Source organism: Nanorana parkeri, unplaced genomic scaffold, assembly GCF_000935625.1.
Source record: "Nanorana parkeri isolate BGI_ZX_2015 unplaced genomic scaffold, ASM93562v1 scaffold407, whole genome shotgun sequence".
In the NCBI taxonomy this organism is placed as follows: Eukaryota; Metazoa; Chordata; class Amphibia; order Anura; family Dicroglossidae; genus Nanorana; species Nanorana parkeri.
In genome coordinates this window covers 824,028-838,452 of record NW_017306675.1, presented here as the reverse complement: position 1 = coordinate 838,452, position 14,425 = coordinate 824,028, and the positions used below count along the sequence as shown (strand labels likewise).

The following is a 14,425-nucleotide window of genomic DNA, read 5'->3' as shown; positions in this document are numbered from 1 at the left end:
ATTGGCTATTTCAATTTGCAATAGCCAATAGTAAACTAGCATTGTACCCGCCCTCTGCTGCAGTTCTCCATCAGGTCCATCAGCAGGGGGCGGGTACAATGCTAGTTTAATATTTTTTTTCTTTTTTTTTTTGACAGCAGCAGAGCCGCCGGACAATAGGAAACTATTGGGCGGAGCTAGCTGTCACTGCTAGCTCCGCACAATCGTTTGCTATTTACTTTTTTAAAATTTTTCACTCTTTTTCTGTTCTGCTCGGTCCCTCTGAGGGACCGAGCAGAACAGCCGAGCCGAATGCCGCTCGGCGGCATTCGGCTATTCACTCACTGCTGTTCAGGATCTTTAAGAATAGCCCGAACAGCAGTGAGAAGCCTGCCGGAGGTTCGGCTCAGCCGATCCAGATGTTGGATCGGCTGAGTCGAACTCCTTCTGCACTTCGGGTCAGCCGAACATGCTGAGCATGTTCGGCCGACCCAAAGCCACACGAAGCAAGCCGATGTACGGCTGAAATTAGCCGTACCAGCCTGAAGTGAATAGCCGAACAGTGTTCGGCTCACTTCACTTCAGATCGGTCATTCACTCGGCTGCCCTCGGCAGCTTCGTGAATAGACCCCATGGTGTGCAAGTGGCCTGGATAAGAGTGGCCCAGAGGCCCAAGAGCTGACTTGCTCTCCTTGATTGGCCTCTCCTGGGGCAATCTGCTAAAATGCTCCAGGCCACAAAACTTGTAATTCACTTAAAATGCAACTTTCAAATGTAAGGCAAATTTAAACTTAACCTGAAAATCCCAAGTTTATTTGCCTAGAAAATTTCTTGTAAATCATCATCATCATCATTTGACCATAGCACAGTATTTTTGTATATGAGGAAGATGTATGTTATAGGCTAATAAACAAAACACAGATAAAGGAATAACCTTGATTCAGCTGCACTTCACTTTCAGCCAAGAAGAGTTACTTACTTTCCATAGCATGGAGATACTCCATATGAAGAGCAGCGGCTCCAGCCCCTGGAGTTGTTGGTGAAGCAATAATGTCAGCATACGGACTTCGTTGTCCTGCGAGTAGCGCCATATGTTGGTAATATTCCGCGGGACTGACGCCAGCATGTGGAACTGAAAGGTACAAAGAAGAACATGACTGTATTATAAATCCTGACCATGGGTACAATCTTCACTGTTCTATCAAATTAAACATATGTAGCTGCTTATGAATTAAAAGTCAAATGAGGTATGAAAGTATATAATACCCTTGCATCCTATGATTGATGCAATATGCTCAATACTCAGAATGTATACCTCCCTTCTGCTATACCAGCTGAAGTGATTATATTTCTTCTGCTACATCACCTGAAGTAAGAAAATGTTAGTCAACTGACAAAATGTACTTAAATAGGACATCAATAAAATGATACACTGTGGACATATATAAATACACTCATCAAACGCCACAAACTGGATCCTCTACTGTAACAATACATTATTAAATTAAACTTAACATGAGTAAAACATGAAAGCTGCCATGCTGGCCAATACTCCAGAAAATTCTTGTTGCTTGGCTGTAATACTGACCCACTTACTTGAATATTTTGTTTCACTGGCTCAGGTTTTCTTTGACTCCCCTGATTGTCACACTGCTGGTCAGTGATTTAGAGAGTATTAAAGACAGTGTCAGCATATCAGCAAGGCAATCAGGAAGTCGGCAATTAAGCTACTGTATTTTTCTCGTTACAGGTTTGACTAAAATGAATGGCATTCTGCCATGTCTGCACTTACAGTAGGAGTATTTTCTCCCCTCCAAAGTCATGCTCTCTGAGCTTTAAAGATGTAAAACAACTTTTTAAAGCTTTATGCTACAAATAGACATGGGAAAACAGTCACCTAGTCCAATGGTTTGCAAACGTATGCATTTAGCATCAAGCATACCCCCAGCCAGTAGGGTTAGACTTTCTATAGACCAAGTGTCTATGAGGCTCAGAAAAGAGAAATATATTTAAAACACACACACAAAAAAAAACTGCTTTTGGCCTACATGGGGATTTGTCACAAGCTCATGCAGTCTCACCAGATGATCTGTCTGCCTTGTTCTTACTGGAAAGCAAGTTTCCTATATTGTCCACTGGAACTTGCCTTCACAGATGTTTTCTGTCCGAATTGTGCCTCTACTGGTTTCCACCTAGTTGCACAGCATCAATGCAGGATGGTGCAATTCACAGCCACTGGTTCCCTACGGAAATAACTTTGCCTAATCGTAACATGAGCTTTACCAAAATGGCTGTTGAAGTCCACAATCATAGATATTCTGTTTGCATAGCAGCTTTGCATTGAGGATCACGTGACTGACGCTAGCTGTGCTGATCTCTAGGGCCTATCCACACAAATGTGTTGCGATAATGCGTGCAATGCAGTGCATTGCCATCCATTTGGAATGGCATCTCAAGGCATTAAAACTGTAGTGGGCTACTAAAACAGCAGAGGGTTTGTTAAAATGTGGTGGTTCCTATAATTTTGCTGAGGTGCTTAAGAGGTTGTAATGTGATTTAAGAGAAGCAGTGAGGAGAAAACAGGGGAGAACTGCTTACAGTGGGAAGCATTGCTTCAGGCTCACAAGAGGCAAAATCCAGCCCTGTCTGATAGACAATTACTGTTATGAGGAACGGGAGAGGATAACACAAAGTGGTGTGCTTAAGCAGTATTTGCTAGTACCACCGTTTTCAAGACCTCAACTATCCATTCACTTTAACACTAACATTTCGTTAAAGTAAGGGGGCTATGCGCTAAGCTGCCGTAGGCAACCGAGTGAAAAGCCGAGCCGAAGTAAAGTGAGACGAACGCCGTTCGGCTATACCCTTCAGCCTTGTATGGCTGACTTTAGCCGTACATTGGCTGAAAACAGCCGTACATCGGCTGGCTTCAGCTCCCTTCGGTTTAGCCAAACATACTCAACATGTTCGGCTGAACCGAAGTGAAGAACACGGGCAGAATAAAAAATGTTAAACAAAAGAAAAAATAAATGGCGTCCCCCTCGCGATCCATACTAGACTTTTTAGGTCTGGTAGGAAAGTTAGGAGGGACCCCAAGTTAAAAAGTAAAAAAAAAAGTGTGTGGGGTTCCCCCCAAAAGTCATACCAGGCCCTATAGGAATTTTACGGTGAAACTCCACCCCCAAAAAATGGGGGGAAAAGTAGGGTCCCCCTAAAATTCCCAACCAGCCCCTTAATCCAAGCACATGCCTGACAGGGCAGGAAAAGGGGGATGAGCGAGCGCCCCCTCCCTGCACCATAACAGGCCACATGCCCTCGGCATTGGGAGTGTGCTTTTCCAGGGTCTCCCCTAGAAAAGCACCTTGTCCCCGTGCCAATGGGGGCAAGTGCCTCTTCCCCACAGACCCTGACGCGTTGGTTGTGGGGGTCTATGGGCAGGGGGGCTTATTTGCAGTGGGGTACCCCCTTTAATAAAAGGAGCACCCAAATGCTGCCCCCCTTGTGAATGAGAAAGGGGTACTATGTACCTCTACTCACTAAAGTGTTAAGACCTTTGTGTTATGGCGGTGGATTAATTGTTTTTAATTTTTGGTGTTTTATTTTTTTTATTAAAAATGTTTGTTTTTATTTGATCAATTAAAGGATTTTTTCTTAACCACTGGTCTGTTTATTTACTTTTAACCATTTAGTGAATAAGTAGGGGTACACATACCCCTTATTCATTCACAAGGAGGGGCAGCATCTGGGTGCCCCCTTTATTACAGGGGGTACCCTGATGCAAATAAGTCCCCCTGCCACAGACCCCCACAACCAACGGTTCAGGGCTTGTGGGGAAGAGGCTCTTGTCCCCTTCGGCATGGGGACAAGGTGATTTTCCAGGGGGGACCCTGCCCTCCCAGGCCTGTGCTTTGATTAAGGCTCTGGCTGAGAATTTTTTTGGTTGGGGGGGTGAGGGGGGTCTCACATTTTTCCCCATTTTTGGGTGTGGAGTTCCCCCTTAAAATTCCTACCAGACCTAAAGGGCCTGTATGACTTTTGTGGGAACCCCGTGCACTTTTTCTTTTTAACTCGGAAGGGTCCCTCCTAACTTTCCTACCAGACATTTGCAGGGAGAATGGTCTGCTTCAAAGCATATGCGTAAGGCTCAGCTGAGCTGTTCGGCTGTCTTCGGATGCTGTACAGGCTATTGTTACTAGCTTGTACAGCAGCCATTCTGCTGTTAAAAAACAGAATTTCCACATCAAATTTCAGTACCCCAAGTGATATAATCCCTGTGCAGCATGACTATAGCTAGAGTGTTGGTAAGTGTGCTAGTCTGTTGCTGTATTTATGTCTGTCCATATGCCAATCAGCACTGTCCTGGTGATCTTAAAGAGAACGTGTAGTGTATTTTAGCAAATGCATAATTTGAGCTATTAAAGTAACGCATAACTTAAAGTTAATTTTGATATGACTCTTACATCCTTGTTATTTCTTATATTTATCATTGTATTAATCATTGTATTAAATTTTTTTTAGATTGACCCCTTGAGAGAGCTCTCAATATCTCATTGCAGTTGCACTGGCTGTATTAACAACTGTTAATTAACAACTGGCTAAAATTTAGCCACATAGGGACTGCTTTGATTTGAGTCTTGCCATAGATTTTTGTAGTGACATTTAGATGAAAAATCTCCACACAGCATTCGATAAAGCAATCAAAGAGTTGACAAAAGTTCTTCAAAATTTAGATTGATTTTAACATTCAATTTTGAATGGAGTTTGCCCGACAAAGACCACATTCACTGCCAGAATATTGTATGATTGAGAAAAAATGTCCATCCTGCTCCTATGATGTTTTGTCACTATGGTGGAAAATGATCATCATTTTTCACCCATTATAACAAATAGAAAATTGAAAGATTTTTTTTTTTCAAAAGAAATTCTATTAGTGTATGGACAGCATCATATACTGGCCATATTGTGAGAAGAAGTAGTAAAACAAAACCATTTTATAGCATTGAAAAGCAGGAAACAATGTCAACAAATTGTCTGCCCCCATGTACAAATCTAGAAACAAATTAACTATAGAAAAGGTTTTTAAAACATAAACAATGAATAAGATTATTTACATCAAGCTGATGTTTTATACATATATCTAATCTAAAAATTCCCTTTTAAATAGGCAAACATGCACACTCTCTCCTTCTAAGAGACAACAGTCCAGCAGTGAGGTATGCCGTCTTTCAGTAATGTCAGCCTTTTCATGTTACTCAAATTATATGACTTCTGTGTACCAATTCTTTGGTGTTTAGTCTTGAATATTTAAGTAACTGACAAAACTGTCACTTTTCATATGCACGCATCCCTGTGTGGTGCTGTCAAATAACATGTCTCTCTGCAATATGTTAATGAACACAATACGGATGAAATGAATGGTGTGGTAGGTTGTTATGTTTTATGTTACTGATCTTATTTACAGGTATAGACACAAAAAACTGAAAAAAAAATTATATACACCATGTATAGTAGGCTCACGTCAACAGCAGAGCTTGCTGTGAGAAGACTGAATGCAAGATGTTTAGAAAAAGTAGAAGAGGAAATGTTAGCAATTTCCTACCATGCTGCCTTATCTTCTATAATTTATTAAGGTGTCTAATAGATAAGACATGTCCTTTGCTGTCGAGCAGCCAGCTGAAAATGGTTGAGGATGCCTTTCACATGCTGAACAGGGACAGATTTGCTTCTACTGGTGACTCATTTTACACCAAGATGATCGTACCTAATGTGCTTGAACTGACAGTGAATCTATGAATACATGGCTATAATCTGAAAGCTACCCAGTATGGTATGAATTCATGTTTACATCCAGCTTGGTTTCATTCTTAAATGTACTATTTGTAGACAATACATTTAAGCTAAGAAATGTATTAATTCAGAGCCTCACAAACATGTCTAAGGGACACTCATTAACCACTAGAAGACCAGGGTGTTTACACCCCCTTCCTGCCCAGGCCATTTTTCAGTATTCAGCGCTGCAGTAATTTGACCAACATTTATTATTTTTCGCACGTAGGCGCACCCGATGCATGTTTGCGCGTATAAGTGTGGGACAAAAATATGGGTTGGTTTTTTTTGTGACTTTTTTTTTTTTTTACACTTAACTTTATTGTTATCATATAGGGGACTAAGAAGCCCTTTATGTGATATATATGTGATATTAAATTACAGTGACAGGTCCTCTTTATGGAGACATCTGGAGTCTCTAAGACCCCTAATGTCACCTAGGAACCCCCAAAGAAGCTGATGAAGCAGAGATCTGGCATGGATGTAACAAACATCACTTCACCTGTCACAACACCGGAGGGGAGATCAGAGGGAGATCGTGTATCTCCCTGCACAGAGCTACAGCCCCGGTCCTGCATGGAGCATAGGCAGCCCAGTATTGCAGCAGTGGTGGTGGCAAAGGTACACAAATGCACAACATGCAAGCGATCGGTCATCTCTAAAGACGCTGGACCGCTTGTATGTAAACAGCCATCGCTAGCTGTTTCAAATTTTGACAGTTTCCCGCTCATGCACAAAGGAAGTTTTAAGACACCCACCCGCATCTAGAAGGTGCACGTCCGGCCGTTTATGTACGGTCGCCGGGTGGCATGTGGTTAAGGACTAGAAGAATATTTCAGGACATCTTTATAAACATTTGCATTTTTTCTATTTAAACCACTGAAGAAGCCTGTTTACTATAGGCTTTGTTGAAACGAGGAAATATTTGTGCATTACTTTTAATAAAATAAAACAGAATAGAAAAATCTTCTATTATATAATAAAAGTACGAACAGTCCAAATCCTCATTTGTTAGTTATAACTGAAATCACGACAGATTTGAGTTGTTTTTACGTGTGTGGAAATTTTCTCACCTTCAAAGCTGGACAAGTCACTGGTAGCCAGTGCTTCTTAAAGATTGCATCTGGCACCTAACTTTCAAGGTTTTCTCTGTTGTTATCAAAGGAGCTTGCGCCTAAAAAAAAATCAGTCTGGCTCCTGGATTGGACAGACTGAATCCTAAATTCCATATTGATTTGTCCACTCCTGCTTTAGGCTAAATGGGCACAACCATAAGAAATTTACTGATCCTATAAGAATGTTTTTTCTGGCCAAAAAGTTCTGGAGTAGATGGTCAACAAAATGCTTGCATTTAGACACGTAAACACCTATGTGTTTAAATGCATACAATTCTGGTTCCATTCTTCCTGCTCTGTTTTCAATGTAATTTCCTTATTACTCATTAAAAAAACAATACAACTGCATTCTGATCCGTAAACAAAAAACTTGTTTCCAAAAAATGTGATTTTTGTTTACAGTCGTGTGCATGTGGTCTTATTTTGCTAAAAACAATATCTGTTTCTTCAATTACTCTTGTTTATTGTTCTTTAAAGAATACCTGCTCTATGAAGGACCTCCCGCACCATTCTCTGTGCATAAAATAAACCACTGTCCTCAAGAGGCTCAGTTGGGATAAACATAGAGAGCACTTTCTCCTACTACCATTACAAAGTCATTCTGCCACATATTTTTATAACTTACCATCAGTAGGGCTGAGTCCACGTGCTGCTGATATCATAGAAAGTGAAGGGCTACTATGTAATGATCTGATATAGTCCATGTATGGATTAATATAAGGGTGATGAGGGCTGAATGGCGAGTCTGGTGTTCCAGGATTCCTGTGTGGAGATATCCTTATGAACGGAAGATCTGGATATGTTGGGCTGCTTGCTAATGCAGAAGGCCTGCAAATATTGATATAAAGCAAAAAAAGATTTAGTTATCCAAATTCAGAAACAGAAATATGCTTAACTTTAACACATATCTGAACCCAAAAACAAAAATGCAACTCACTGGTCCATAGTTTTTACTTTTTAGTTAAGACCATTTTAAGCAAGTACAGAAATTACCTGCTGATCTTTCCAATAATGCAGCATCCTTGCCGCTTCCTGTGAGTTTAAAACAAAGCAGAAAAAAGCTTGCCTTTGTTGTTTAAACCAGTATTTTCATCAATCCACCATGTAAAAGAGTGATACAAAGGCAGACATGTATAATATCCAGCTTGTATTACAACCATAGCCGCCCCATAGGTACAGGGGAGAAAAAAGGTGTAGACATGGAGGGACAGCAAGTGTATTATTCACAGTATCTCCAGTTAAAAATAAAGAAAAAATACAGCTGAAAAAAAATCTAATGCAGTCATAGTGTAATATATATACAGTATATACAGGTGAAACTCGAATAATTAGAATATCGTGCAAAGTTTATTTATTTCACTAATGCAACTTAAAAGGTGAAACTAATATATGAGATAGACTCATTACATGCAAAGCAAGATAGTTCAAGCCGTGATTTGTCATAATTGTGATGATTATGGCTTACTGCTCATGAAAACCCCAAGAACCCCAAATCCACAACCTCAAAAAAAAAGTGATTACTTTCTATGTGTTACAGCACTTTGATCCTTGCTCAGGTTTGGATATTTCCATTGTAGATAGGTAAAAGGCAACCCCATATCAGAGAATTCAGGGCTGTGTGCAGACCTCCTATGGAAATTACTTTCATCTACTGCACTGCTGAGCCCATGCACTGAGAAGAGGAGATCCCCTGGGAAATTTTCGTATACAGCTGTTAATAATAGCAAATTACATATAATAGTGTCTCACTTACTTCAAACACAGTTAATGTATTAAATTTGGATGGGCTTCTTAATATTGCTTTGTGCTCTTACTGAGTAACTAGCAATGTCACATTTGTAAAAAAAATAAAATTGTTTTTTTTTTTAGTTTTGGATTGAGGAAGGGATGGTCTTAACTCTTTTTGTCATCTGTGTCCCATTGAAGAGGTTTCCTTCACTTCCTGTCCAATAGCCAGAACAGGAAGTGAAAGGAAATCCCTCCAAAGTGAGGGAAATCCCCGGTGGTCAGCAGGGTCACCAGAACTAGTGTTTCCTCATTGGAAGATTTCCCATCTATTCCTGTTCTGAGGACAACCCAAAAATTGGGAATTTCACTTTCACTTTTGGTGATGGCGGTCACCAGGACAAATAGAGAGAATGAATCTACAGACAGCAATAAAAACCTGACAGGTAGTCTAATCCTTCTCCACTCTAGCCCAAACTACAGAAAACATTTTGGCTCCAGCTGCACTTTAAGCAGTTATATAGATATGTGGAGGGAGTGGAAGAGAGAGAGCAAGAGGATTTGAGAAACGTTTAACACTGAACCTTGCATGTTTTCACAACTTGTTGAAAGGTTATGCTAAAAAATATATTTTCAGAAGCAACTTGGTCAAACTTTTACAGTTGTTTTTATGAGATAAATGCTCTAAGAACAAATATGTGACTATGACAGTACGTCTTTGTGTGGGATTTTACCACAATTGAAGAAAGATTCACAAACTCAAGTGTAATTACATAACATGCAGCAAGAGGACAGAGAGCTCCTCAGTACAGAATGTAGAAGATCTGTTTCGATAATAGTGAGGCCTGCTATTGGCAGATGTCACCAAACAGAGTATAATCTAATGTTAGAGGCAGGTCTACTATGTCTTCCAGGCTAAACACAAAAGATATCTTAATCACAGATCAAAGCAATTCCCCAGAGAGCTCCAGAGCCAATGAAACAAAGCATGGTAGATGTGATACTCTCTTTTCTGCTTCATTCCTCTGCTATCTGATTGATCTGGAACTCATACAACTTATACAAGTTCATCCTGTGCACACACTGATAGCAGTTGAACACTGAAATATACCAATTTTAAATAAAAGGGTGGCCTTTCCAAATCACTAATTCTGCAGACAACTAAAGAGATTCCTTGCATGATTTCTGTCCCTTAGCACAAATGATAAAACATGTTTTTTGACTTTGAAACCATAAGCTGAAATATCTTTTGAAAGAAAATCAGATTGTAGAGATACACTAATTAAATTAAATGTTATACAGGTATTTCATTGTTATAAAGAGCTAAAGCTGTAACAACTATTTCTGCAAAAAAAAAGTATACCAAAGGAGGTGTAATATTTTTACATGATCGTTTTAGCCCTGTAAATGCTGCTATGTTGCAATATTCCCCCTCCCTTTTAGATTGTAAGCCCTCACGGACAGGGCCCTCCTTACCATCTTGTCTTGAATTGTATTGTGATTGTAATGTCTTTCTTATAATGTAAAGCGCTGCGCAAACTGTTCGCACTATATAAATCCTGTATAATAATAATAATAATAATATATCACATTTATGTTTTTGGGTTTAGATACGCTTTTAGACAATGGAATTATTTAGGGACACACAGGACAGTGTATAATAAAATCTAGTAACCAACTGAGATTAATCTTTCACTAATAAGATTAGCTGGTTGCATAGGGTACTGTGCTTTGTATATCATCACTGTTTACATTCCCTCGCTGTATTTACACTTGATCATGAGCAGTTTTAGGTGGCTTCAAATGTTTCTTTGCACAATTTTTTTTACCCTTATTTCAAGCTTGAGCGTTTTTGTCTTCGCTAGTTACTAGGAGGAGACACATGTTTTTTTAGACATACTTAAGGTGTTGCATTGAGGTCTATGGGGCCAAAAATTTACAATTCTGCCTGAAAAAAAGCACATAATTGTACAACTACAGGCAATGCTTAGGTGTGACCCTTCATGTTGAGGGTTGTCATGCAACAAAACGCTCAAGTGGGAATGGTGGCTTAAACCAAATCTATGATATTGTAATGTAAGGCTACATTTCAGAAATACTCATGCACCTGAAGAAATAGCCTCAAGTATTACATGCCGTTCACGAGTGGCAGGAAACTCTATGGCCTTATTTAGACAGGTGGCAGGCTCTAGCACCTCTGAAATGTGCTCTACGGTGGATCGCTTTTCACCACAGGGCGACAAAGCAGCAGCTGCCCGACGTTCAACTAACGATAATGAAAAGGGGAAATGTTCACTGAACTACTGCACCGTAGTCCTATTCACCTATATGGTGGCACATGGCAGGTGGAACTGCAAGCAAAGCATTGTGGCCATGGCAATGTATACAGCATGTCCGGCTGAAATGTAGTAGGTAGCTGGGGAGAGGTAAGACCGCAGATAAGCCACCTGATTTCACCACTACTCAGCTGTCTGCCTAAACAAGGCCTGTTAGCAGCTTTTGTACACTACCTGTTTCAGCTTTTATTAGGGGTAGGCTGGGCTCCGCCTATCCCTCGGTTTGATCCAAGGTTTGATCTGCATATGATCTGCATGATCTGCACCTTGAAAACCGAATGCCAGGATTTAACTTTTAACTTGACGTGCACCCTCCCAACCCACACACACTGCAAGGGTTAAGTCTAGAGGTAGAGGAATAAGCTGTAATACCATATTCCTTGTTCTCCTTTTTTCTCCGACACCCCAGGATGTGGGTGGGCCCCTCGCTACCCTCCCGTACAATGCAGGACTGTTAGTCCTGCTTTCTATGTGAAGATGTCAGAATATGACTGCCAACCAGAGCGCCAAAGAGAAGAGGCTTTAGGGGACTGGTCGGACAGCATGGTGGAAGCCTGCTGGAGTGAGGAAGAGGGTAAGTTTACAGCTTAATGCACTACCCATAGACTTAACAAGCAGCCAACATTTGCAGTGTGGACGGACCCCACTTCAAGGGTATAAAACATTTTTTTTAGCTTTAACGGTAATCCAAATACTGAGACCTGTATCTTTATAAATAATAACTAGCAATATAGCATAATTGTTTTAATAGCAGTCTTAGTTCCTGTAATGTATACACATTCATTTTCTCCTTAATTATCTCCAAAATAAACTGCAACCATATGCAGATCACTGCATAGCAGTATTCAAAACCACCTACATGGATTACTAATGCTGTATTGGTGCCCATGTCTCAAGGGTAATATTTTACTTAAAAAGTTGAATATTATCTAATATTTTAGTATTATGGAAGTAAACACATTTTCTGCTACTATGAATGTTTTTCTTTTAAAAGGCGAAAGCAAAATAAACTACAAAGCGTGCTACTTGCCAAATTACATTGGCTCCATGCAGTGATCTTATCCAGACTGCAACACAAAGTAATGGGCCAATTAAAAAACTTGACATTCTATGCAAGTATATTCAGTCATTTATTTAACAGTTTACAAAAACTGATATCATTTTCTAGAATAACACCCAACAACAGTTCACAAGTTAGTTCTTTACATACTCCAGCACACAAGCAATACAGCGCGGATGAGTAGTCCTTTTCAGGCTCTTTAAAGCAGAACTGTAGCCGATCACAACAAAATAAAAATGAATACCCCTTTAAAGATGAAATAACAAAATCAACTTTTTCTGAACTATTCAGCTTCATTCCAGAGATTCCCCCTGCAGAACTTTCTTCTGTCACTAGATGTCCTCAGCATCATTCCATTTACTGCCTCTGAGCCCAGATCCAGGTAATCTTGGATCCGCCCCAGCCAGTGACTGGATAGTGAAAGGAGATGGAGCATAGTGATTAACTCATCTCTCCCTCATTCTGCTTTCTCCTCCTATCAGACTGCTTCTTTTCAGAAATGACGTGATTGGCTCTTTGAAGAAAATGCAGTGCTCTGCTACAGATACACTTGCCGGCACTACAGATACACTTGCCAGCACAACTCCAGCTTTGGGTGCAGACTCCTCTAGTGATTCTTTCCCCACTTTAGACACAAAATTAGAAAGAAGAAAAGTATCCACACTTCAGAATAAAAACACCATAGTAGTTCTAATGAACAGTCCAGTGCATGACAGACCAACTGACTTCTGCCTCTAACACATTTCACTCATAATAAGCTTAGTCATAGACTTGGAGTTGCCAGGTGGAGGGATTATCTTATACACAAATCAATCTAAAGCTGGCCATACACCTTACAATTATTTTCTGTGGTCAGATGGAAAAGGTGCAACAGATTGGCCCAGGTGGAGATTACTCCATCCACACAGTTAAGTGTAGATGGAGGAATCTGTTGCACCTTTTCCATCTGACCACAGAAAATCTGCAGAGAATTGTAAGGTGTATGGCCAGCTTAAAGCAACTGGAGTTAATCAACATCCTCATCAGTAAAAAGCTGTTTAACATTCCCTCACTTGAGTCCGATATACAAAATGTATCAAACTTTTTCAACACAAGATACTGAATGCCAGTCCTGATGTGAGGGCATAATTACATCAAAGTATGCACAATCGCTATGAAAATAAATACTTCCATAAATATACCCGGATACAGAAAATACAATAAGTACATATTCAAAAAGCAAAACAGTCTTTATTTGGAATTGTTTAAAATGTTTATACCTATTTCTTCTGCCCCAACCCATTTCAAAGTAAGATCATTAACCTTTCTTGAAAAAATTAAATACAAAGCCCAATGAAATCATAAAATATATGTATGGTATCACATACGTACATTGCATAATTCTAATCACATCCTCTGCATCACCATGTAAAGTCCTAATCTAAATTGCCCCTACAATAGGAAATTCCACACAAAAAGACAAACAGTGTACCATATAGTGGCCAGTCATGAAAAATGATTGTCAAACTATTATTTATACTATACTAAAAGCTACATTGCCACATGTTCACAAATGGTTAATATTGCTAAAGAGCAGGAACCAAAAACCACCTGCAGGTACATTTTACATTCTCGATTCAGTTTTTTGTGCACCCAGACAGCCCACTTATCATGGGCACACTATCCACATACAATGACAAATATTTAGTTTGCCAAGCACTAAACATTTCAAGCATGATGTTTTTAATGTTGCTTATGAGGACTATAGAGAGGATGGGGGGCTCTGTGATTCTACAGAAAAGTCTTAAAGAACTCTTAAAGGAAATATTTTTCCTAACCCTTGCAGTGGGGCTACCCCTGCACTGCAAGGTTAAGGGCTCGGTTTTGTTTAGGGTGTAAAATAAAAAGGTTATACTCACCTGAACCTTGGAGCCAGCTGGCTCTCAAGGTGCCCATACACCTTACAATTATCTCCAGATTTTCTGTGGTCAGATGGAAAAAGTGCAACAGATTGGCCCAGGTGGAGATTATTCCATCCACACAGTTTAGTGTAGATGGAGGAATCTGTTGCACCTTTTCCATCTGACCACAGAAAATCTGCAGATAATTGTAAGGTGTATGGCCAGCTAAAGACCAGTCCTTCCAGCCTCTCTCCCCCTTCGCTCCAGCGTTCTAAAGATCCTTGAGTCATCATGTCCAATACACTGTGTATGGGACATGAGAACACCATACATTCCATTGTGCAGTGGAGGAGGAGAGAGGCTGGAGGGAGAGGTCTAGGAGCCAGCTTTCTGCGCGGTTCAGGTGAGTCTAACATTTTTTTACACCCTAGGCAAAAGCAAAAATGAGCACTTAACCCTGACAGTGTGTGTGTGTGTGTGGGGGGGGGGGGGGGGGGGGCCCCC

General features: G+C 40.2%; 1 protein-coding gene across 1 annotated transcript in view; it reads right to left on the bottom strand.

Moving 5' to 3' along the window:
- Positions 1 to 14,425, bottom strand: part of GLI3 (GLI family zinc finger 3) — a 227,807-nt gene that overhangs the window by 76,043 nt on the left and 137,339 nt on the right. Inside the window, exons 5-6 of the mRNA XM_018559622.1 lie at positions 7,546 to 7,748; positions 959 to 1,111 (exon numbers count right to left, since the gene is read on the bottom strand). Of these exons, the coding sequence (XP_018415124.1) occupies positions 959 to 1,111; positions 7,546 to 7,748 (356 nt within the window). The remainder of the gene's footprint in view (positions 1 to 958; positions 1,112 to 7,545; positions 7,749 to 14,425) is intronic.